General features: G+C 45.7%; 1 protein-coding gene across 4 annotated transcripts in view; it reads right to left on the reverse strand.

Annotated features, from left to right (window-relative positions):
- The window catches only part of asb2a.1 (ankyrin repeat and SOCS box containing 2a, tandem duplicate 1), a 113,262-nt gene that overhangs the window by 58,804 nt on the left and 27,449 nt on the right, over positions 1–27,009 (reverse strand). For all 4 annotated transcript variants that reach the window (XR_012098156.1, XM_073039166.1, XM_073039165.1 and 1 more), the window contains exons 3-6: positions 24,872–24,970; positions 22,984–23,150; positions 3,266–3,421; positions 910–1,155 (exon numbers count right to left, since the gene is read on the reverse strand). Coding sequence is in view for 3 of the 4 variants with exons in the window: in XM_073039166.1 (XP_072895267.1) it covers positions 910–1,155; positions 3,266–3,421; positions 22,984–23,150; positions 24,872–24,970 (668 nt within the window). In the remaining variant the exon portion in view is untranslated. The remainder of the gene's footprint in view (positions 1–909; positions 1,156–3,265; positions 3,422–22,983; positions 23,151–24,871; positions 24,971–27,009) is intronic.

The raw sequence follows: 27,009 nt of genomic DNA on the forward strand, positions 1-27,009 counted from the left end.
GGGGGATTAAGGATTATGGGGGAAAGGCAGGTAACTAGAGCTGAGACGTTAGCTGGATCAATCATGATTATTGAAATGCAGAGCAGGCTCAATGAGCCAGATGGCCAACTCCTGCTCTTAGCTTTGATGTCTCATGTGTTTGCATAATTTCCAGAGTAGTGAATCGTCCTCCTCTTCAACCGTTTATCCGTCCCTTCTAAACCTGCTCTCACCCCTCTGACAGAGTGCAATGTAGATCATAAAAACTCACTGCTCAGCAAACTCTCTCCTCATTTTAGCCTCCAACCTAATGTATGAACCTCAATGTCTCCAACCTGGTAATTTTATTCTCCTCCCTCTTTCCTGTTTTCAGTTCCCAACTCCAACCTCTTACTCCTCCTCCTCAGCTGCTCGGTGAGGATATTCCCCATCCCCATTCCCTGCCTTTCCATTCCCAACCCCAGCTCCCCTTTTACCCCTTCTCTTCCCCTCACCTGCCATTCAACTTCCCCTGGTGCTCATCCTCCTCTCCTCTCTCCATGGTCCACTCTCCTCTCCTATCAGATTCCTTCCTCTTCAGCCCTTTGCCTTTTCCACCTATCGCCTCCCAGGTTCTAACTTCATCCCCCCACTCCCACCCACCTGGCTTCACCTATCAACTTCTAGCTTGTCCTCATTCCCCTCCCCCCACCTTTTTATTCTGGCTTCTTCCCCTTAGAGTCCCAGCCTGAAATGTCGACTGTTTATATGTCTCCACAGATGCTGCCTGACCTGCTGAGTTCTCCAGTGTTGTCTTTGTTTCTCTCCTCATTTTGCCTTTTACCAATTGTCTTCCAGCTTGGCGTCCTTTGATTACCAAATCCTTGCAGTAGAAGACCTCATAGTCCAGTGTCCATTCTCACTAACACACTTGGAGATAGTTACACTTACCACACTTGACAAGAAAACGCGAGGCTTCCAATTGTCCACTCTGAGCTGCAACAAACAATGGAGTGACTCCATAGGCATTTGTTGACTCAATCTTGGCACCGGCGGTGATCAGAGTTTCAATAATGTCCAGATCATTCCGTACAACTGCCTCGTGAAGAGCAGTCCATCCACGGTTGCAGCGGTGATTCACATCAGCATTGAACTTAACCAGCAATTTCACAACCTCCACATTTTTATTTTCACAGGCTGTAGAAAAAGAAATCAAAAAGCTAAATTAATATGTGCTGACAAAATTGGGGACATTGTGCTGCACAATATATGCATTTTTGAATTCTATTTTATTAATTTATTTGTGGTAATGCGGTGGTTTCTGGTTAATTGGGGCATCAGTTAATTGGTGCAGCTGCTTATTCAGGACAACTCTCAAAGCACAAAAACTAATCGAGAAAATTGTCAGGGTTCCCTTAATTTATTTGGGACACTATGCCACTTAACTTGGACAGGAGACTGTTGCTGAACGGATACTAACTAGTGTCAGTCAGGTGCACTTGTGTGGCCATTAGACGCAACACCATGCTTCAAGCAAAGTTTTTATATTGTGTTAGTTGCATATGCAGCCACTAATTGGATCAAAATATATTAGTCTGAGGTGTCCCAATGAACTGGAATCCTCTGTATTTTGTTTAATGTACTGGGTGTAATATATGTTGTGTGACACCCTGAGCCAATAGGTTGGTCCTGGACTTATTTCCACTTGGCATGATTAACTTATTATTATTTGATTATTTGTGGTTTTATATTGCTATATTTCTTCACTATTCTTGGTTGGTGCAGCTGTAACAAAACCCAATTTGCCTCGGGATCAATAAAGTCTGTCTGTCTGTCTGTCTGGTCCAGAGGAACGTTGTTGCATTTGGTTCTTTCTATGTACTGTCAGATGACAATAAACTTGAACTTGATAGAGTTTTAGTGGGTGAAGCACAAATTGAAAAGTCATTTGGTTGTCGTGTAAAATTAATGCAATAATTTAAAGTGGGAAATTAGGATAATTTTGTTCATTGCTTATGGTCATGTCTGTCCAGACCTGACTGCGTTGCCCATCCAGAATTGGAAAGTGGTGCTCAGTTCCCTTCCACAAACCTTTTGCAGTGTCATTGGGTGGCTAGTTCTCCCAGTTGGGCCCAATGAAGGAATGGCCACCTGTTTCCTAGGCAGGATAGTGTGTGACCCTGAGGGACACCTGAGACTGGTTAACTGTTAAGAAGATGGGCAACACAGTAGCCCAGTTCATTTCCCTCTGCTGCCTTTAAGGAATTTGTGCATTCTCTCCGTGATGGCATGGATTTCCTCCGGCCACTCCGGTTACCTCCCACGGTCCAAAGACATACTGGTTGGAAGGTTAATTGGTCATTGTAAATTGTCCCATGACTAGGCGAGGATTAAATCGGGGGATTGCTGGGGGTGTGGTTTGAAGGGCCAGGCTGTATCTCAATAAATAAGCAACTAAGTCACTAGTTCAAGCTGCCATATACCACCAAACAAAACAACACTCCCCCAGACCAAGGTGCACAACACAATATATCTCTCACACATAAAGTAATATTACTGCCATTAAGTTAACAAATGATAAAATGCATTTATGACACAAGTTACAAAGTAAATAGTATAATGCCTCTGACACAACGTGATAAGACTTGGGTGCTCGCAAGGTGTTTAGTAGTCTCACAGTCTGGAGGAAGAAGTTGTTTCTCATCCTAAAAGTTCTTGTCCTAATGCTAGAGTACCTCCTGCCTGATGGTAGGGTGTTACAGAGATTGTTGGAAGGACGAGCGGGGTCATTGACAATGCTAAGGCCCTGTGTACATGTATACAGTGCTCCTGATAAACATCTCTGATAGGTGAAAGAGAGACTGTGATAATTCTCTTATCAGTCCATACAGTTCTTCGTAGGGTCTTGTGGTCAAATGTTTTGCAATTCCTGCCAGGTATTTCACTGTATAAAAGACTATTTATCATGAAGGGCTTCAGAAGCAGTTTTTCTTCTAAGTGCTGGAGGTTGCAGTGTTGGTACATAATTGATCTACTTGCTTATTTTATGTTTTATTTTATTATTATTTTTTCTTTCTGCTAGATTACGTATTGCATTGAACTGCTGCTGCTAAGTTAATAAATTTCACGTCACATGCCAGTGATAATAAACCTGATTCTGATTCTGATCCACATTTTGCAAGTGCACAGTATGCACCCTTGACAGAACCCACAAAAGCTTTCAACACTTACCGGCTAATCCACTGCAATCTCTGTTTGGGAATGGTTTATAGAGGCAATACATAAACTGAAGAAGAGTGTTGGTTACCTTTGTAGAGTGCTGTTTCTTTGGTCTTATTGGTGATATCGCATTCCGCCCCAGCTTCCAGTAAACAAGTCAGACACTCCACGTATCCTCGGGATGTTGCTAAATATAGAGCTGTTTCCTCTCTCAGCGTCCGACAATCCACCGTTCCAGGATAAGCTGTTTACAGTAAATCACGTAAACATTTCAACTCAGCTAAGCAAAGATGTGCTGGCATTGGAGAGGGTCCAGGAGGTTCACGAGAATTACCCCAGGAATGAAAGGGTTAACATATAAGGAACAGGTACTTTGGTGACAATTTACAATAATCAATTAACCTACAACTGGTACATCTTTGGACTGTGCGAAGAAACCAGAAGACATGGAGAAAACCCACACATTCCACAGGGAGTCCATGCTGACTGCTTACGTATGATTGAACTCTGAGCTTTGACATCCTGAGCTGTGATAGCGTCACGCCACAGCAGTGCCCGTAGATATTTCCCAAAGTGCGATGTCTAACACCAGAGGACAACTTCAGAAAACAGGGATATCCCCTTAAAATGGAGACGGGGAGGAAGGTAGTGAACCTGTGGAATTCATTGCCACAGATGGCTGTGGAAGCCAGATCATTGGGTATATTCAGAGCAGAGGTTGATAAGTTCTCAATTAATCAGAGTGTCAAAGACTATGAGGAGAAGGCAAGAGAATGGGGTTGAGAGGGATAATAAACCAGCTAAGATGGCAGAGCGGACATGATTGGCCAGATGCCTTATGTCTTATGGTCTTATGGTCTTATTACTGCACAGTACAGCTCTTCAGGCCGTGACACTGTGCAAACCTTCAAACCTACTCCAAGATCAGTCCGCAATCTCACCACCTTCTGAGTGAAGAGGTTGCCCCTCACGTTCCCCTTGCACCTTATTTCCCTAAGACAAAGTTAGGAATCAAAAGGTTGAGCCTGGTGTGACTAGTGTCCAGATCTGCATTTACTTCAATGCAAGAAGTGTCGTAGGAAAGGCGGACGATAGTGCTGAAGACGAGGCAGCTGGTTTTACAAACAGAAGCAATGTGCAGTCAGGAGAGGCAGCTGACAGGGCAAAATTGCAGTCAACAGAATGAGATGCAATGTAAAGATGGACAAAATCAACCAAAGGTGTTGTATCTGAATGTGTGCAGTACACAGAATAAAGTAGATGAACTTGCAGCACGGTTACAGATTGACATGTACGATGTCGTAGGCATCACTGAATCATGGCTGAAAGAAGATTACAGCTGGGAGCTTAATGTCCAAGGATACACATTGTATCAAAAAGACAGGGAGGAAGGCAGAGGGGTCAGCATTGCTCTGATGGTAATAAATGAAATCAAATCATTAGAAAGTGGTGACATATGAAAGTGTTAAAAATATGGATAGAGCTAAGTAACTGCAAGAGTGAAAAGAACCTGCAGGGAGTTGTATACAGAACCCAAAACAGTAATAAGGATGTAATCTACAAATTACAACAGGCGATCGAAAACGCATGCCAAGAGGGCAATGGCAAATAGACATGGGGGGCTTCCCATGCAGGTAGATTGGGAAAATTGATTACAGGAGAGAGAATTTCTAGAGTGTTTCTGAGATGGCTTTTAAGAGCAGCTCATGGTTGAGCCTGCCACACAGGTTGAGATATTCTGGACCGGGTGTTCTGCAATGAACCAGAGCTGATCAGAGAGCTGGAGGTAAAAACCTTCACGGACAGGTGATCAAGTTCACCCTGAAATTTAAGAAGGGGAAGCTAAAGTCAGATGTATCAGTATTACAGTTGAGTAAAGTGGAATTACAGAGGCATGAGAGAAGCTGGCCAGAACTAGAAATCAGAGGGATCTTGGGGTCCGAGGCCATAGGACACTCAAAGCAGCTGCGCAGGTTGTCTCTCTGGTTAAGAAGGCATTCGGTGCATTGGCCTTCATCAATCCTGGGATTGAGTTTAGGAGCCAAGAGGTAATGTTGCAGCTATATAGGACCCTGCACTGACCCCACTTGGAATACTGTGCTTAGTTCTGATCGCCTCACTACAGGAAGGATGTGGAAACCATAGAGAGGGTGCAGAGGAGATTTACAAGGATGTTGCCTAGATTGGGGGGCATGCCTTATGAGAATAGGTTGAGGGTCCTTGGCCTTTTCTCCTTGGAGCGATGGAGGATGAGGGGTGACCTGATAGAGCTGTATAAGATGATGAGAGGCATTGATTGTGTAGATAGTCAGAGGCTTTTTCCCAGGGCTGAAATGGCTGCCACAAGAGGGCACAGGTTTAAGGTGCTGGGGAGTAGGTACAGAGGAGATTCAGGGGTAAGTTTTTTTTACTCAGAGAGTTCTGAGTGCGTAGAATGGGCTGCCGGTAACGGTGGAGGAGGCAGAAATGATAGGGTCTTTTAAGAGGCTCCTGGACAGGTATACGGAGCTCAGAAAAATAGAGGACTATGGGTAAGCCTAGGTAATTTCTCAGGTAAGGACATGTTCGGCACAGCTTTGTGGCCAAAGGGCCTGTATTGTGCTTGATGCACCATCAATAACTCTTGGAGATGGGAGGCAAACAATAGGCTTTTATTAGCAGCAAGAGATCACCACACAACATCCTGGAGACTGTGGGAGGAGCAGTGCCTCCAATCGCCTTTATACAGGGGTCTGTGGGAGGAGCCAGAGGAGCAGTCAGCAGAGGGGCGTGTCCAGACAGGTATATGTAGTTCACCACATTCACCCCCACCTTTGTTTTAAAAGAGGGTCCCCAGGTGGCGAAGTTTCTTACAAGTATATTTTCAGATTAAGTCTATCAGGCGGTCGAGTCCATCGCTGCGATTTACGTAGCACCGGTGGTGATTGCACCAGTGACGGTGGTTGTGCTGGCTCCGGCCTGACTTGAGGTGCCAGCCCGTTAGGCATCAGTAATCCCTCATGCGTGTGCGAGGCAGCTGGTATGGGAGTGTCGTGAGGAGTCTGTGTAGGGCTTGGTGTGCGCGGTGTCTCATGGGTATATATATCGGTGGGTACGGGATTCACAGTCACCATGGAGTGTTCGAGGTAGGGGTCTGGTGCTCCTGCGGGCGCCAGGTCGCAGATGGAGACCGTGTCCTCCTGCCCATCAGGTAAGACCACGTAGGCATACTGGGGGTTCGCATGTAGAAGGTGAACCCTCTCGACCAGCGGGGAGTATTTATTGCTCCTCGCATGTTTCCGGAGCAGCACTGGCCCTGGGAATGTCAGCCAAGCTGGTAGGGTGGTCCCAGTGGCAGACTTCCTGGGAAAAGAAAAGAGTTGCTCATGAGGGGTGGCATTGGTGGACGTGCATAACAGGGAGCGGATGGAGTGGAGTGCCTCGGGGAGGACCTCCTGCCAGCGAGAGACTGGCAATCCCTTTGACCTAAGGGCTAAGAGTGTGGCCTTCCACACTGTGGCATTCTCCCTCTCCACCTGTCCATTCCCCCGGGGATTATAGCTTGTGGTCCTACAGGCAGCAATACCCCTAGCCACCAGGTACTGGCGCAACTCGTCACTCATAAAGGAGGAGCCTCTATCACTGTGGATATAGCAGGGATATCCGAACAGAGTGAAGAGCTGGTGCAGGGCTTTTGTGACAGACGTGGCAGTGGTATCGGGGCAGGGGATGGCAAAGGGGAACCGCGAGTACTTGTCGATTATGTTGAGAAAGTAGACATTGTGGTCAGTGGAGGGAAGGGGGCCCTTAAAGTCAACACTCAGTCGCTCAAAGGGGCAGGTGGCCTTGATAAGTTGCGCCTTTTCAGGACGGTAGAAGTGTGGTTTGCACTCAGCGCAGACTTGGCAGTCCCTAGTCATCGTCCTGATGTCCTCAAGGGAGTAAGGCAGGTTCCGGGCTTTCACAAAATGGTAAAATCGGGTGACCCCCGGGTGGTAAAGATCTGCATGGAGGGCGTATAGCCGGTCGAGCTGCGCGCTGGCACACGCTCCCCGGGATAGGGCATCGGGGGCTCATTGAGCCTTCCAGGCTGGTACAGGATATCATAGTTGTAGGTGGAGAGTTCCATTCTCCACCACAAAATTTTATCATTTTTGATTTTGCCCCGCTGTTGGTTGCTAAACATGAACGCAACTGAGCACTGGTCGGTCAGCAAGGTGAACCTTTTGCCGACGAGATAGTGCCTCCAGTGCCTAATAGCTTCCACTATGGCCTGGGCTTTTTTCTCCAGCACGGAGTGCCGAATTTCAGGGCCTTGAAGGGTACGAGAAAAGAATGCTACTGGCCTTCCTGCCTGATTGAGGGTAGCAGCCAGCGCGAAATCGGAGGCGTCACTCTCTACTTGGAAGGGAATGGTCTCGTGCACCGCATGCATCGTTGATTTGGCAATGTCCCCTTTAATGCGGCTGAAGGCCGCGCGGGCCTCGGCTGAGAGGGGAAATGTGGTGGACTTGACCGGGGGCGGGCCTTGTCTGCATAGTGAGGGACCCATTGGGCATAATAGGAAAAGAAGCCCAGGCACCGTTTGAGGGCTCTGAGGGTGGCGGGAAGAGGGAGTTCCAACAGGGGGCGCATACGATTGGGATCAGGGCCAATGACCCCGTTCTCCACGACATACCCAAGGATTGCAAGTTGGGTGGTTCCAAACACACACTTGTCCCTGTTATAGGTAAGGTTCAGAGCTTTGGCCACTTGGAAAAATCATTGGAGGTTGGTGTCATGATCCTGCCAGTGGTGACCGCAGATGGTGATGTTATCCAGATATGGGAACGTGGCCTTCAGTTGGCACTGGTCCACCATCCAGTCCATTTCTCTCTGGAAGACAGAGACACCATTTGTGACACCGAAGGGGACACGCAGGAAGTGATAGAGCCTGCCGTCCGCCTCGAAGGCCGTGTAGGGGCGGTCCTCCGGGCGGATGGGGAGCTGGTGATAAGCGGATTTCAGGTTTATGGTCGAGAACACCTTGTACTGAGCTATCTGGTTGACCATATTGCGATGCAGGGTAGGGGGTACGCGTCAAGCTGCGTGAACCTATTGATGGTCTGGCTATAGTCCACGACCATCCTATTTTTCTGCCCGGTCCGAGCAACAACCACCTGGACCCTCCAAGGACTTGTGCTTGGCTCAATGATCCCCTTCCTGAGCAGCCACTGCACCTCCGACTGAATGTAGGCCCTGTCCCCCGCGCTGTACCTCCTGCTTTTAGTTGCCACAGGTTTACAGTCGGGGGTCAGGTTGGCGAACAGCGATGGGGGAGGGATCTTGAGGGTGGAGAGGCTGCAAGTAGTGTCAGTAGCACAGCTATCGGCATGGTGCTGGGCAGGATGTGTGGTTCGGTGTGTATGTGCGTGTGGTAACGGAGTATATGGCGAAGTCCCACAAAACTGAGGATTCCTGACAGTGAGTGGTGGGAGGGGCCCGTCATACTCCATTGTCACACTTTTCAGGTGGCTCTGGAAGTCGAGCCCCAATAGCACAGGGGCACACAGTTGAGGCATGACCAGTAACGCAAAGTTCCGATATTCTGTGCCCTGCACCACCAATGTCACTACACAACCCCCCCCGGATGTCTGTTTTAATGAGATCCAGATACCATGGTGACCCTCTGGCTTACCGGCTGTGTCATGAGTCCGCAGCATTGCACTGTGTCCGGGTGAATAAAACTCTCAGTGCTGCCCGTGTCAAACAGGCAGCTCGTCCTGTGCCCCTCCACCAGGATGTCCATCATTGACCTTGCAAGCTGGTGTGGAGCGCTTTAGTCGAGGGTTATGGAGGCCAGAGTTGAATCGCCGTCTTGGTGCCCGGTAAGCACCCGTGGGTTGGAGGCGGGGCGAGATGGCGCCGACAAAGATGGCCACTCCCATGCCTCGCACGAGGTGGGCAGGCAAGATGGCGGCGACCAAGATGGCCACCCCCATGCCTCGCACGCGGCGCTGCTCGACCCCGCTCGTGGTTTGGACACAGGCCTTGGCGAAGTGGCCCTTCTTTCCGCAGCTGGAGCAGGTAGCTTCTTGGGCCGGGCAGTGTTTTCGGGGGTGCTTTTTGAGTCCGCAGAAGTAACACTGCGCAGACTTGCAACTGGCAGCAGCTGTGGTCGATACGCCGGAGGGTTGCGGGGAGTTCACGGACTCGCGAGTGGCAGCAGCTGTGGTCGATTCGCCAGCAGGTGGCGGGGTCTGCAGCATCCACGGGGCCAGCGGGAGATCGCACGCCTGGACAGCGTCAGCGTTGTGCAGAGCAGCCTCCAGCGTATCGGCCAGTACGATCGCCGACTGTAAGTTAAGATCGGCGTGTTCCAGCAGCCGCTGGCGCACGTACACTGACCTGATCCCTGTGACGAAGGCGTCTCGTACCAGGAGCTCCGCATGCTGTTCCGCCATCAGTCCCCTGCAGTCGCAGGCCCGCACGAGTGTCTGTAGGGCCCGGACAAACTCAGCGCTCGACTCTCCGGCCCGCTGCCGCCACATCGCTAAGCAATGTCTTGTATAGACGGTGTTCACCGGCCACAGGTACTGCCTTTTGAGGGCGTCCAGTGCCCCTTGGTAGGTCGGCAGGTCCCTGATTAGGGAGTATACCCTCAGACTGACTCTGGAGAGGAGATCTCTGTGCATGATAGCAGGCTCAGTCACGGGAATCTCTTCCAGGTACGATTGGAAGCTTGCAAGCCAGAGTTCAAAAGCAATAGCTGCTTCGGGAGATTGAGGATCAATGTCCAATTTGTCTGGTCGTAAAATGCTCTCCATGTTTTAAAATTGCAGCTAATAAAATTGATGCACCATCAATAACTCTCGGAGATGAGAGGCGAACAATAGGCTTTTATTAGCTGCAAGAGACCGCGATTAGTAGCAAGAGATCACCACACAACATCCTGGAGACTGAGGGAGGAGCAGTGCCTCCAATCGCCTTTATACAGGGGTCTGTGGGAGGAGCCACAGGAGCAGTCAGCAGAGGGCCGTGTCCAGACAGGTGTATGTAGTTCACCACAGTGCTACAGGTTTTCTATGTTTCTAGCTGATTGGAAAAGAACACTGGCAGGGATGATGGCAGAGCAGCAATGGCTGGAATTTCTGGAAGCAACTTGGAAGGCACGGATATATACATCCCAAAGATGTATATATCTTTGGGAATTCTAAAGGAAAGATGACACAACTGTGGCTAACAAGAGGAGTCAATGCCAACCCCTACTTCAAAGGGAGGGCATATAATAGAGCAAAAATTAATGGGAAGTTAGAGGATAGGGAAACTTTTTAATACCAACATAAGGCAACTAAAAAAGTCATTAAGAAGGTAAAGGACAAAGAACAATACAGCACAGTACAGGCTATTCGGCCCAAAATATTGTGCCGACCCTTAAACCCTACCTCCCATATAACCCTCCACCTTAAATGTCTAGTAGTCTCTTAAATTTCACTAGTGTGTCTGCCTCCACCACTGACTCAGGCAGTGCATTCCACGCACCAACCACTGTGAGTAACAAACCTTCCTCTAATACCCCCCTTGAACATCCCTCCCCTTACCTTAAAGCCATGTCCTCTTGTACTGAGCAGTGGTGCCCTGGGGAAGAGGGGCTGGCTGTCCACTCTGTCTATTCCTCTTAATATCTTGTATACCTCTATCATGTCTCCTCTCATCCTCCTTCTCTCCAAAGAGTAAAGCCCTAGCTCCCTTAATCTCTGATCATAATCCATACTCTCTAAACCAGGCAGCATCCTGGCAAATCTCCTCTGTACCCTTTCCAATGCTTCCATATCCTTCCTATAGTGAGGCGACCAGAACTGGACACAGTACTCCAAGTGTGGCCTAACCAGAGTTTTATAGAGCTGCATCATTACCCTGTGACCCTCAAACTCTATCCTTCGACTTCTGAAAGCTAACACCCCATCAGCTTTCTTAACTACCCTATCTACCTGTGAGGCAACTTTCAGGGATCTGTGGACATGTACCCCTAGATCCCTCTGCTCCTCCACACTCCCAAGTATCCTGCCATTTACTTTGTACTCTGCCTTGGAATTTGTCCTTCCAAAGTGTACCACCTCACACTTCTCTGGGTTGAACTCCATCTGCCACTTCTCAGCCCACTTCTGCATCCTATCAATGTGTCTCTGCAATCTTCAACAATCCTCCACACTAACTACACCACCACCAACCTGTGGTTTGTAAAGATGGAATACAAAAGTAAACTAACCAATAATATTGAAGAGGAGATTAAATGTTGCTTTAGTGTAAAAGAGAGAGTCAATATTGAACCTCTGGAAAAAGATGCTGCAGAGGTTATAATGGGGGACAAATTGAATAAATACTTTGTGTCAGTCTTCACTGGGTAAGACACGAGTAGTATGATGAATGTTCCAGATATCAGGGGGCATGAAGTGTGTGAAGTTACCATTACCACAGAGAAGATTCTTGGGAAACCGAAAGGTCTAGAGAAGAATAAGTCACCTGGACCAGATGGTGTACACCCCAGAGTTCTGAAAGAAGTGGCTGAAGAGATTGCGGAGGCATTATTAACTTTCCTTCAAGAATCATTAGATTCTAGATTGGTTCTGGAAGAGTGGAAAATTGCAAGTGTCACTCCACTCTTCAAGAAGGGAGAGAGGCAGAAAAGGGAAACTATAGGCCAGTCAGTCTGATCTCAGTGGTTGGGAAGATGTTGGAGTCAATTATTAAGGATGAGGTCTCAGGGTGCTTGAAGGCACAGGATAAAATAGGCTGTAGTCAGCATGGTTTCCTCAAGGAAAAATATTGCTTGACAAATTTGTTGGAATTCTTTGAAGAAATAACAAGCAGGATAGACAAATGAGAATCGGTTGATATTGTGTACTTGGATTTTCAGAAGGATTTTGACAAGCTGCCACGCATGAGTCTGCTTAACAAGCTACGAGCCCATGGTATTACAGGAAAGATTCTAGCATGGATAAAGCAGTGGTTGATTGGCAGGAGGCAAAGAATGGAAAGAAAGGAAGCCTTTCCTGATTGGCTCCCAGTGTCTACTTGTTTTCCACATGGGTTAGTGTTGGGACCATTTTTTTAACGTTATATTTCAATGATCTGGATGATGGATTTGATGGCTTTGTTGCAAAGTTTGCCAACAATATGAAGATAGGTAGAGGGGCAGGTGGTTTGGGGGAAGTAGAGAGGCTACAGAAGGACTTAGACAAATTAGGAGAATGGGCAACGAAATGACAGATGGAATACAGTGTTGGGAAGTGCATGGTCATGCACTTTGGTAGAAGAAATGAAAGAGTTGACTACTTTCTAAATGGAGAGAAAATACAAAAAACTGAGGTGCAAAGGTATTTTGGAGTCCTTGTGCAGGATTCACTAAAGGTTAATTTGCAGGTTGAGTCTGTGGTGAGGAAGGCAAATTCAATGTCGGCATTTGTTTCAAGAGGACTAGAATATAAAAGCAAGGATGTAATGTTGAGACTTTATATAGCACAGGTGAGGACTCACTTGAGTATTGTGATCAGATTTGGGCCCCTTATCTTAGAAAAGATGTGCTGAAATGGGAGAATGTTCAAAGAACGTTTATAAAACTGATTCCAGGATTGAACAGCTTGTCATATGAAGAGCGTTTGATGGCTCTGGGCCTGTATTCACTGGAATGCATAAGAATGGGGAGTGATGTCATTGAAACCTATTGAATGCTTAAAGGCCTTGATCGAGTGGATGTGCAGAGGATGTTACCTATGGTGGGATAGTCTAAGACCAGCGGTCAGAGCCTCAGAATAGAGGGTGTCCTTTTAGAATGGAGATGATGAGGAACTTCTTTAGCCAGAGGGTGGTGACTCTGTGGAATTCTTTGCAACAGGCAGCTGTGAGGGCCAGGTCTTTATGTATCTCAACACAGAGATTGACAGATTCTTGACTGGTCAGGGCATGAAGGGATACGGGGAGAAGGCAGGAAATTGGGGCTGAGAGGAAAACTGGATCAGCCATGATGAGATTTTGGAGCAGACTCAATAGGCCAAATGGCCTCATTCTGCTCCTATATCTTATGGTCTTAAACATTTATCCTTTCACCCTTAACCCATGACTTCTAATTGTAGTCTCACCCAACCTCAGCAGAAAAAGCCTGCTTGCATTTGCCCTGTCAATACTTCTTATTTCCACTTGGTAATTCCGAGTCATATAGAAGTACAGCACAGAAGCAGGCCTTCAGCCCATCCAGTCCATGATGAAAAATTTAAACTGCCTACTCCCATCGACCTGCACGGAGACCACAGCGCTCCATACTCCTGCCTATCCAAACTTCTCTTAAATGCTGAAATCGAGCTCGCTTGCACCACTTGTTCTGACAGCTCATTCCACACTCTCACAGCCCTCTGAGTGAAGAAGGTTCCTTCATGTTCCTCTGAAACTTCTCACCTTTCACCCTTAACCTATGACCTTGGCTGTAGTCCCACCCAATCTCTGTGGAAAAAGCCTGCTGTATACGTCTGTCAAGTCTGCTCACAGTCTTCTCTGTTCTAAGGGATAAAGTCCCAACCTATTGATCTTTCCTTATAACTCAGGTCCTTCAGACCCCATAACATCCTTGCAAATTTTCTCTGTACTCTTTCAAACTTATTTACACCCTTTCTGTAAGTCAATGACCAAAACTGCACACAATACTCCATATTAGGCCAATGAGCCAATAGCTTTCTTTATGGCCCTGGCTACCTATGATACAACTTTCAATGAATTATGTACCTATATTTCCCTATCCCTTTGTTCTACAGCACTCCTCAGTGTCATACGGTTGACTGTGTATGACCTACCTTGGTTGGTCCTACTGAAGTGCAAATCCTCACGCCGTCTGCTTTAAATTCCATCTGCCATTTTTCAACCCATTTTTCCAGATGAATTTGATCCCTCTGCAAGCTATGATAGCCTTCCTCACTGTCCACTAACTTGGTGTCATCTGCAAATTTGCTGATCCAGTTAACCACGTTATCATCTAGATCATTGAAATAGATGACAAACACCTACCGACCCACCATCGATCCACTAGTTACAGCCTCCAGTTAGAGAGGGAACCATCTACTACCACTCTCTGGCTTCTCCCACACATCGAATGTCTAATCCAACTTACTACCTCATCTTGAATGCTGAGTGACTGAACCTTCTTCACCAACTTCCCACGTAGGACCTTGTCAAATCCCTTGCCAAAGTCCATGTAGACAACATCCACTTTCCTAGTAACTTCTTCAAAAAGCTTTAAGATCGGTTAGACATGACCTAGCACACATGGAGCCATACTGACTATCCTTAACCAGTCCATGGCTTTCCAAATCCTTAGATATCCAGTCCCTTAGAATACTTTCCAATAACTTTCTTACAACTGATGTCAGACTCACTGGCCTATAATTTTCTGGTTCATGTTTTGAGCCTTTTTTAAACAACAGAACATCACTGGCTATCTTCCAGTCCTCTGGTACCTCTCCTGTCACTAAGGATGATTTAAATATCTCTGCTGGGGCCCCAGCAATTTCTGCACTTCCCTCCCACAGGGTCTGAGGGGACACCTTGTCAAGCCCTGGAGATTTATCCACTCTGATTTGCCTCAGGGTAGCAAACATCTCCTCCTCTGTAATCTGTACAGGGTCCATGAAGTTGATGCTGCTTTGCCTCACTTCTATAGACTCTGTGTCTGTCTCGCAAGTAAACACAGATGCAAAGAATACATTTAAGATCTCCCCCATCTGTTTTGTCTCCACACACTGATTACCATTTTGATCTTTCAGGAACAGGCCATTCAGCCCAAAATGTTGTGCCAGACAGCTAAAAAGCAAATCAAAAACACCCAAACACTTGCCTCTTATCTATACCATGTCCAAATCCCTCCATCTTTCTTACGTCCATGTACCTATCCATATATCTCTTAAAAGCCTCTAATGCACTTGCCTCCTCCACCATACCAGACAGCACATTCCAGGCATCCACCCTCTCTGAGTAAAAAACTTAGCCTCACATCCTCCTTGAACCTACCCCTCTCATCTTCCACGCATGTCCTCTGGTATTAGATATTTCAACCGTGGGTAACAGATACTCTCTGTCCACTCTATCTATGCCTCTCATAATCCTGTAAACCTCCAACAGATCTCCTCTCAGCTTTTGGCACTCCAGAGAAAACATCCCAAATTTATCCAAACTCTCGTGATAACACATGCCCTCCAAACCAGGCAGCATCCAGGTAAACCTCCTCCACACCCTTCCAAAACCCCAACCCTAATTAAGCCATGGGTTTCCAAATGCTTATATATCCTATCCCTAAGAATTTCCCCCAGCAATTTCCTTACAATTGACGTCAGACTCACCAGTCTATAGTTCCCGTAATTTTCCCCTGTTCCCTTCTTAAGTAGAGGTACAACATTTGCCACTCACCCGTCCTCCTGGCCCGTGCCTGTGGCTAGAGAGGACACAAAGATACTGGTCAAGGGCTCCTGCCTCTTTCATTAACCTGGGGTAAATTCCTTCAGGCCCTGGGGACATTCACCTTAATACTCATTAGGAGGCCCAACACTTCGTCATCCTTGACCGCTAAACACCCTAACTTACTTATACACACAACACTGACCTCCTGGTCCTCCAAATCCTTTCTTTGGTAAATACTGAAACAAAGTACTCATTAAGTACCTCACTCACATTCTCCTAATACTGTTGCCTGACTGCTCACCCACTGAAAGGTCAGTCACCTGGCCAGGTTCATTACACAACACCAGGTCCAGCGTGGCTCCTCCTCTCATTGGACCGTCCACGTATTGCTTTAAGAAACCTTCTTGGATACAGTTAACAAATTCTGCCCCATTTAAACCCCTGATGCTCAGAAAGTCCCACTTTAAATCAGGGAAGTTGAAATGCCCGATGACAACAACCCTGCTATTTTTACACATTTCCTTAATCTAATTACACATCTGTTTCTCAATGTCATGGTGGCTATTAGGGGTCTGCAGTACATTCCCACCAGTGTGATTGCACCCTTTCTATTCCTGAGTTCCACCCAAATGGACTCCGTGTCTAACTGCTCCATTATTTCTCCTCTGAGTGCAGCTGTGATATTGTCCTTGATTAGTAGTGTCCCCTCTCTCTTTTACCTCCTCCTCTATCTTTTCTAAAACTTCAAAAACTTGGTATGGTAATCACCCGTTCCTGCCTCTCTCTCTCAAGCAAGTTTCACTAATAGCTACAAAATCATAGTTCCACCAGCTGATCCATGCTCTAAATTCAACACCCTCACCCATAATACCTGTAGCATTAAAATGCACGCACTTCAACCCATCAACCTGTTATTTGGATTTTGGCCACAATACTTTCCCTGACATCTATCCTTTGGTCCAATCCTTCCCTTACTGACCTGGAGCTCTGGTTCCATACCCCTGCAAATCTAGGTTAAGCTCACCCAAGTAGCATTAGATAGAAAAATAGATAGATCAGTATTTTATTGATCCCAAAGGAAATTACAGTGGCATTACAAGTGCACAGATATACAAATATTAGAAGAGAAGTAAGTAAGAATAAAAAAATAAGTAACTTGAAATTGTCTAACAGGAGGGAGTCATCACCGCCCCATCTATAGGTTGACTCATTATAGAGCTTAATGGCTGAATGACCTCATACAGCAGCCTCGCAGTCAGGATATTGGTTCCCCTCCAGTTCAGGTGCAACCTGTCCCTCTTGTGCAGGCCACCCCTTCCCCAGAAAAGGTTCCAATGATCGATCCTAGAACTTGAAACCCTGTCCCCAGTACCATCTTCTCAGCTATTCTTTCTTCTGTGCTATTGCCCATTTCTGCCTGTGCTAGCCCACAACACGGAGTAATCCGGAGATTACAACTTTGGAGGGCCTTAAATCTCTCCATACTCATTGTGCAGGACCTCATTTCCTTTTCTGCCCATGTCTTTTGTGCCAATATGCACCACGAGCTCTTGCTGTTCCCCATCCCCCTTGAGAATATCCTGCAGCTGAGGAGCAACGCACCATCCTGGTGTCTCGTTTGCGGCCACAGAATCTCCTTTTTGTCCCCCGACTATCGAGTGACCTATAACTCCAAACTTCAGTAGGGCTCTAACGCCAACACTTTCTGAGCCTGTGCAGCTCAAGAAATGTTTTTTACTCTTACCCGAATCTACTCCTTTTATCCTCTCTCTCCCAAGTTCCACAGGGCTCTGACACCTACACTCATACGCCCTTGCCTGAGCCACTGGGAAAAGACAATAAAATCCCTTAGAACCTGTGGATTCTCCTTCACATTGCCTGCTAGGGGAATCCCGTGCCTTCTTTTAGCTCTTCTGATTACTTTCTGAAGTGTTCTTTTGCATTTCTTGTACTCCATAAGCTCCTCATTTGTTTGTACCTCCCTATACCTGCTATTCACCTCCTTTTTCCTCTTAACCAGGCCCTCTGTATCTCTTGAAAGCCAAGGTTTCCTACACTTGTTATCCTTACCTTTCATTCTGACAGACACATACAAATTTTACACTCTCAAAATCTGCTTTTGGAAGGCTTCCCACTTACCAAGTTCACCTTTGCCAGGAAACAGCCTGTCCCAATCCACACTGGTCAAGTCATTTCTGATCCCATCAAAATTGGCCTTTCTCCAATTTAGAATCTTAACCCATGGACTAGATCTATATTTTTCATCATTAATGTGAACCTAATGTCATTGTGATCACCAGATACAAAGTATTCCCCTACACACACCTCTATCACCTGCCCTGTCCCATTCCCTAACAGCAGATCCAGTATCACACACTCTCTTGCTGGGATTTTTACGTACCGATGAAGGAAACTTTCCTGAACACGTTTGACAAACTCTATCCCATCTAGTCCTTTTACAGTATGGGATTCCTAGTCAATAAGTGGCAAGTTAAAATCACCTACTACAACAATCTTATATTTCCTGCAACAGTCTGTGATCTCTCTATACTTATTCCTCGAAATCCCATCAGCTAAATGTTCAATCAATATTAGAAATTATTTCTTTTCCATAGTTTTCCTATTCCATCACCCTCTTTCCATTTTTCCCTGCCAATCTGACAGATACATGACTCACTACCCTGCCTTCCCAAAGGTCCATCTTGTTAACCCCTGACTCTTGGCTCAACAATCTGCTCTAAATGTCTGATTTCCTTTATGCTGAGTTTTCTCATCCTCTCTAGCCTGCTCATTTCTGATGCATTATAATTTCTAGAAGGAAATCTTTGGTTGTAACACATGCAAAATGCTGGAGAAACTCTGCAGCTCAGACAGCGTCTGTGGAAATGAAAAACCAGTCGAGTTTTCAGGTCTTCGGGACCAGAAAGCAAGTGGGAAGAAGGCCGAATAAGAAGGTTGGCAAGTAGAGGGAGAACAGGCTGGAGGGTGGAAAGTGAAGCCGGGTGTTTGGGGGAAGGAGGATGAAGTCAGACACTAGGAGGTGATAGATTGAAAGGATAAAGGACCAGAGAAGAAGGAATCTGATCAGAGAGGAGAGTGGACAATGGAAAAAAGGGAAAGAGGAGGGGCACTAGGGGGAAGTGATAGATGAAGAGAAAAGAAGGGCTAAAAGGAGAGCTAGGATTGGGAATGGACCAGGAGGTAATAGGAAGGGGAATAAGTACTGGAAGTTAGAGAAATCTATGTTCATGCCATCAGGTTACAGACTACCCAGATGGAACATGAGGTGTTGCTCTGCCAACCTGAGAGTGGCATTATCCTGGCAGAAAAGGATGCCATGGGCTGACATGGTGGAATGAGAATGGGATTGCAATTAAAATGGTTGGCCACTGGGAAGCCCTGCTTGTTGCAAATGGAACGAAGGTGCTCAACAAAGCAGTCTGCCAATCTACGTTGGGTCTAGCTAAACCTTTCTCCTCCTTCAGTAATCCCACCATTTAGGACATGGCAAGTCTGTATCTTATCACATTCTACTTAATTTGGTGAATTAGCAAGAAAGAAAATCTGTCATAGGCTGCTATGTAGCTAGAAGTTCTAGTGATGTACAATCTTTCCAGATTTCTACCCTGTGTGACAATTTTTCCAGTCCCATCTTCAATTGCTTTGTGTTCTCATGTGATGTTTACTTCAAAGTGGACAGCTGTTGCATGAGAATTTGACTTCTCTGCTAATAGATCTCGAGGAGAGAGCCAACTTTAAACAACTTCTACAATTATCACACAATATTCTTAAATAAACAGTGACAGAAATAGCAAACATCTGCTCACGTTCTAATTTTTCACTGGTAATAGCATCTCCATGGAACTATTCCCCTGGGGATTGTGTGGCACATTTCCTCCACCAAATAGATGCTTCAATTATTCTCTGCTTTATTTAAAAACATTTGGCAACCTTAAGATAAAAACATTAATTTTTGAAACATCTTAACTATTTGGCACATTGATTATTTTTTAACCCTGGAGACTGCAGATCTATTTAGGGTTGCCTTGAAGTTTGTAAGGAGATCGAATTGGGGTAGCTTCCAAATGTATGAACAGTTCTAGTTAGTGTAGCCTCCAAATATATTAGTTCTAGTCAGGATAGATGTTATGTCTTGCAACTGCAAAGCATTAAATTAATTCAAAGAATACAAAGGATTCTGGGAATACAGGTCTAGTTCGAGATTACTTTAAGCAAGGTGTGCACGTATCATGTGATGATTTAAACAAGACTACTTAATCAAGGAATATATATATATATATATATATACACACACAAGATTACTGAAATATTATTGAAATATCAAATGCACAACAGTAGCCTCAAATTTCTGAAAATCCTACCACATTTACAGCTATTTTACAGAAGTTCACAAATTAGCTACTTTCCCATCATCTTATTTTTGATGTAACTCAAGGTCTGTTAAAGAAATACCCCACAGTCTTTGTTCAAATATGAACTTCAGAGTATAAAGTGTACTCACCGTTTTAACCATAAACAACTTAAAAGCATTAGGATCACATTAGACTTTTGCTCTCTTTACAGTAATAAATGCACGTATAAGACCAAACCAATATAATTCAAGATTCAAATTGATTTATCTCAAGTACACTGAAAAATACAGTGAAATGTGTTATTTGCATTCACATCAGACACACCTGAGGATATACGGGGCAAGCATTACAACACATTCTGGCACCAACACAGCATTCCCATAATGCTTGGCAGAACAACATGAGAAACAATAAAACAGAAAACAACCAGTGACAAAATAACAACCACAAAACAAACCTTGTTCCTCTCTCCTATCCACCTGGTCACGCACATAACCAGTCCTCCAACCCCAGAAGAGTCCCCTTTTGGATTCTAGGCTCCAGCGGGTCAGACTCACAGATATTGAAATTTCGACTTCCCCAGTGGGCTCGCAGAGATTCGCAGACTCAGACTGTGGCCGTCAGGCCTCGAAGTCCGGGCATGACAGAGAGTGCTCAGTAAACTCACTCTGTCCATATGCGTAGTTACACACACACACACACACACACACACACACACACACACACACTTGACATTCTGCAGCCATCATTGTGGTGAGTGTGCGCACTTCAATGTCTTCCCTCTATAATGGGTCTTAAACCAAGCGGATGCGCTCAGTTTGCCATGATGGTGCCTTTCCCACCATACATGGTGGAATATTCCACTTCTTTAGTAATGGGGATGTGTATATATTATTTGTATACTATATTCAAGGTAGATACTTCTGTCTACTTTGTAATATGATTTTAACTACATTGTGGGATGCATCATATTCTGATTCATGTGTAGTCTTAAGTTAACTTTGTGAGTAAATAAAAATTATATGTCCTGGTGCCTTAAAAAGTGGGGCTCATTGCTCTTGGTAGGGGAGAGAGAGAGAAATCAAGCTGTCAGGAGTTCACACTGTACAGAGTATGGAGCTATTTATAGAGTTTTCTGGTAGATTTCTTCTTTACAAATATTGGCAGTTTTCTTTTTGCTATTTTCGCTAATATTTGTAAGTTTGATTTTTGACACACCTTAGAAGCACCCTTGTACAAAAGTGCTAAGCCATTTTTTTCTTTGGTCAGAACCCTCGTGTCGTAACACCAGGTTTCCAATCTACCCTCAGACCTCGACCCTCTGCATCAACCCAGGTCCACCGATCACTGATCACTAGGCCTCCGGCTCCAAACTTGCTGATGTCGGAACCCTGAACACTAGGCCTCAAACTCCAGTCCCACCAATTCACATACCCAGGAGGTCATCGGACCTCATTCTCCTGCCCACAAGGAACTCCAACTCAGTGCCCTTAGTATGCATACACTCAGTGGAGAGAGAAGAGATTCCAGATGCTAGAATCAGCATTGGCAGTCCCTCGTATCTCCGTTGTATGCTCCATTGGGAGTCTCTTCTAGGTATGCCGGCTCTGATGAGGTTTTCCTGCTCTCTCTGATGTGAGTTCTATGAGACTCTCTCTCACTACTCCCACTCTCTAGTTTCAACCCTGCACACTGTTTATTCTGTGTATGTTACACTGATACTGTTGTGTACCCTTAATCTGGCTGTGTACTATCTATTACATGTTTACAACACAGTCTCCCTTAATACCTGGACTATTTCCAAGGTTGCAATGCATATGTTATCCTTCACTTTAAAAGCTCTTTGGCCTAGCAGTTAGAACAACTCTATTACAACTCCGGGCGTCGGAGTGTGAGTTCAATTCCAGAGCAATCTGTAAGGAATTTGTACAACTCCCCATGACCTCTGGGTGCCCAAGTTTCCTCCCAAAGTTCAGAAACGTACCAGTTAGTAGGTTAAGACCATAAGACATTCAAGCAGAATTAGGCCACTCAGCCCATCATGTCTCCTCTGCCATTCCATCATGGTTGATGTATTATTCCTCTCAACCCCATTCTCTCGTCTTCTCCCCATAACTTTTAATGCCTGGCTAATCAAAAATACTTTAAATATATCCAATGACTTGACACAGCACTTTGTGGCAGTGAATTCCACTGAATAAAGAAATTCCTCCTCATCTCTGTTCTAAATGGACGTCCCACTGTTCTGACATTGTGCTTTCTGGTCCTAGGTGCCATCACTGTTAGGAACAGCCTCTCCATATCCACTCTATTAGGCCTTTCAGTACTTGATAGATTCCAGAGATTCCCCCTCGACAACAAGTCTGTTGACGCCAGTACAATTTTGTCCCCAGTGGTGTGCTGGGATAATGGCATCAACACGGGTGATGCCAACAGGTATAATAAACTGATTAGAAAGGTTGGCAGGGTTATAGGAGTCAAACTGTGGTAGAATGAAGAGACCTACAGAAAATCCTGGCAATTCTGGACAATATTTCTCACTCTCTGCAGGTCACCTTGGCTGAACAGAGGAACACTTTTAGAAATAGACTAAGACAACTGTGCTGTTCCAAAGAGCGCTATATAAGGTTATTTTTACCCTCGGCCATTAGGCTCTATAATGAGTCAACCTATAGCCGGGGAAGTTATAACCCCTCCTGTTAGACTGTTTGTGATAACTTACCTTTTATTCTTTCTTCTTCTAATATTTATATCTGTGCACTTGTAATACTACTGTGACACTATAATTTCCTTTGGGATCAATAAAGTATCTATCGTTCTTTTAATCTCCCGCAAGTACAGGCCCAGGACCATCAAACACTCCTTATATGTTAACCATTTCATTCCGGGATCATTCTCGTGAACCTCCTCTGGACTCTCTCCCAAACTGTATGGCTTTCAATTCCTTTGCCATGTTCCTTCCCCGTCAGGTTGTACGTCATGAAATTAAAACTGCAGTCCAGTTATTCCTGAAGTCACCCAGTCACTTACTAACCTGACAGCAGCAATTTCACGCATCCTGGTTTGTTGTAAAAGACAGCTTCATGCAGAGGGATCCAACCATCGGGATTTGGCATGCAGAGTTTCTTCCCTGCTTGTATCATTCTCTTCAGAGCTTCTTCGTCTCCCTTACTAATTGCTACGGTGACAGGATCAGGCTCCCTGGAATAAAAAATGACCTGATGAAGTAAGACCATTTGGCCCATCGCACCGACTCTGCCATTCTATCATAGCTGATTGATTATCCCTCTCAACCCTATTCTCCTGCCTTCTCCCTGCAACCTTTGTCGCCCTGATTAATCAGGAACCTGCTTTAAATATACCCAATGACTTGGCTTCCACAGCCATCTGTGGCATGTTTGCACTTTATCCCATCGTAAAACATTTTTAAACTACATCCTCTGTCAAAGAGCTCTATAAGTAAGTTATTACTAGTATTAAATTTTTTCTCAGCTCAAGCTGGTAAAACCTGAGGCACAGGCATAGCCAAGCACACTCATTTCTCAATTGCTAGGAACTTTCGGACTATTCTAGTGATGTTTAGCATTCTGGCTTTCTGGAAGTTTACATGAATATTGTTCTGTAGGCCTAATTGTTTAATGCTATTGTGCCGTGATGTTGGGGTGATACCAGTTGTAGATATTAATGTTGGGACAATGTATACCCTGTTCATGTTCCACAGTCTTTCAATTTCCTTTTTTAATTCTGAGTGTTTCTGGTGTTTTCCCGTTAGTGATTTCTGTGTGTTACGTGTTGTCATATTGCTCTTGCTTGTTTCTGCTGCAATATTAACTCTGGACGGTTATTCTGGATTGCCCAGTCTGTAATAATGGATCGGTCATAGGACTGATTCTAAAACTGAATCAGGCTTGTCTTTATAATCGGGTATGGTGTCTTCTATGGTTTATATCTTAAAGTAAGATTTTAATGAATGACGTTTGCCATTTGATTGTGCTTGTGTTAGTAATCAGATTGAGTTAACCTGCTGTAATGTGTTGGATTGTTTCTGTTTCTGGGGGGAACTGTTCTCTGAGCCAGGCGCTCGACACTGCCTTGTCGACATCGAGTATGCTCAGACCAGGGGATGACTTCCCTGGAGGGTCAAGCTCTTCCGCCGGTTAACTCTTTCTTCAATGGCAATAATTTCTTCATGTTTCTGGGTTGTGCTTTCATTTAAGTTTAGTGCGTGTGCTTCTTATCAGAATTGCATATGTTCATATGGAGTGCTGAATCCTGTTTTCCTTGAAGAAAATATATCCTTAGGAATTTTATCTGACAGTTGTGTAAATGTTCTATGTCTGTTATTCCTCTTCCTCCTCCTGCCCTAGGCAGTGTGAATCTCTGCACCTTCCAGTGTACACAGTGTTTTCTAAAGTTTCTAATTTCAGTTATTATTTTTCTTTGTAAATTTTCCAGATTGGTTTCCAAGATATTACGCCTAAAGAAACAGTAAATGTGTTTATTGCTTTTGTTATATTTTTACCACTGAGCTCTGTTTGGCAGATTTTCTTAAGCCTTGAGGTAAGTTCTGTTGAAACTTTTCCCCTTATCACACTATGATCTGTTTTCTTTGCCTGTTGATATATGTTCCATATTCATCCATCAGTTGTACCGTACCCTGCAGCTGTTTTACATTCTCCCAGCTCCATTCCCCCTTCTTTATGTTTACTATTCTGCACCTATCTAGTCCAAAGTTCATGTTTACATCATTGGAAAACAGTTCTACTTTTTGAATTAATTGCTTAATTGTTATCACTGTATTATTTTTCTCAGCTTAAGCTGGCAGAATCTGAGACACCGGCACAACCAAGCACGCTCATTGTTATTGTTATTATTATTATTATTCATCTCTCCCGTTCGACCTCCCGCGCCGGAACACTTACGTTGCGGGTTTGGAGACAGGGAAGGGTCGGCCGTCATATCTTCTGGAGAAAGCTGACCTCGGAGGGTTCGCTGTGGGAGCAACGCCGGTCACAGGCGACCTGAGAGAGGATCGAGAATAAAAGAGAGAAAAGTATTGGGAATAAGAGAAGCCCGTCATCTTGTTGTCCCCCAGCAGTCTCTCTTTTTTGTGTGTCAATGTGAACAGCCGGGCTCCAATCTGCGCTCGCACGTGTTTATTTTTGGCTTCCAGACGCCAAGGGACTGTTTGACCATATAAGACAATAGACTGTGAGCTGTGTCAGACGGAAGGTAGACATTCCGAGGCAGAACATCGCTCAGGGCAGCAGCAGACAATTTTACAAACGCTCCCTGTCACTTCCAAGTGGAGTTGATATATAGGGGCATCTTTAAACTGCCCCTCGTTAGTTTCCCGAAACAAATCCGTGATCCCAAAGCCAAAAAGTAAAAGGCAGAACAACAATAAAGAATCTGGTGAACGCGGGCGCGGGGTGAAAATCCACGGCAGGTCCCGGCTTTCCGGGTGACAGTGAGAAACCAGAATAATTGCATATCCTGGTGGGAGCAGAAACGAGACGGGGGGCGTGGAATTCAAGGGCAGTTATAGCTGGCGAGGGTAGTGGGGATGAGCTCCCACTACTTATTAAATGCCCTTGCAACTGCAACAGCCTCTGACAACCAAGTCCAGCTCCCGGCCTGCTGAAGCCGGCGGAACCGTTTCTACTAACAGAAGGGACAAAGGTGGGTTACTGGTGCCTTTAAGCCGTAAGGGAAAATTCAGAGTTGGAGCCCTGGGTTGAGTTCACGATGACTGGCGTCTCCTGCGACGGTGTCCAACTGTACCGGTCCTCGGATTCATCAGCTGCGTGGAGAGAGGTGGAGCGACACCGGACATATCGCACTGTCCTGGCCTGTAGGATGCAGTATCCATGGGCGACCGGTGCGACCAAAGGAGGGAGATTGTCATCAGGGAGGGGCGAGCGGGTACTGTATTCCATTCGGACACCTGCACGTAACAGACGATCTAACCTGGACCCATAACACCTCCTCATTAGCCAAGAAGGCACAGTAGTGTCTACAGTTTCTGAGGAGATTGAGGCTCCCGTCTCCAGTTTAACAGCTTTCTACAGGAGCACCATCGAGAGATTCCTGCCTGGCGGTATCATTGTGCGGTCAGAAGCTGCAAGGTATCCCGCCACAGAGGACAGCAAAACGCCGCCGAGAGGATCGCTAGGGTTTTGTGACATTTACCTGAAGCGTCGTTGAAGATCCCTCTACCACATCCCACTATCTCTCTGAGGGTGCAGGAGCATCAGCACTAGGGCCGCCAGACTGGGTAACAGCTTCACCCCTCGGGCTGTGAGACCCTGCCACCCCCGGGATCTCGTCACTATGACAGCGAACTGTTTGCTGTCTATCCGTGCTGCGCACTTAGGCATTTTGAATTATATTTTATTGACGTGTTGTGGTAGTATTTTGTTTCATTTATCTGATGTATTGTCACGGTGTGCGCTGGCAATGCAGAGGAAAGACAGGGGGCGACGAGAGGTTATTCAGAATAATTCCAAACTCAGCCCAGCGACACCGCGACAAGTAGCATTCTCAAACCCGGGACCCTGCGATTAGCGCGAATCGGACATCCACAAGCAACACGGAGCCCATCTAAATACAGAAAGCGCCAGGAGATCGCATTTCAAATGTGCTTTGAATCTTTGAAAGGAGTGAGTCGCTGGATATAAACACAAGGACCTCTAAACCACGTGAAACAGCAATTAACCTATTCGGGTGCTCTAACAACCCTCGGAGACCAGCGCAGGCCCGCGGGGCTCACTCAGTACGTACACAAACACGCACCCTGGTCCGTTGGGTTGTACACAGTCAGATAACCATAACCGTGAACTTGAACCCGAGTTTCTCACGATTCAACGGCAGCTTCTTCCCCTCCACCATCAGATTTCTGAACGGACAACTGCCCCCGTTATTCCTCACTTTGCCCTGTCTATTTATGTTGCAGCTTATAGCTGTGATATACTTTTGTATGTCCGGCTGCCCAAAGCAAAGATTTCCACGTCACATAAAACATTAATAAACGTGAATTTAGGGGAATCTGCAGGTGCTG

Source organism: Hemitrygon akajei, chromosome 3 (assembly GCF_048418815.1).
Source record: "Hemitrygon akajei chromosome 3, sHemAka1.3, whole genome shotgun sequence".
In the NCBI taxonomy this organism is placed as follows: Eukaryota; Metazoa; Chordata; class Chondrichthyes; order Myliobatiformes; family Dasyatidae; genus Hemitrygon; species Hemitrygon akajei.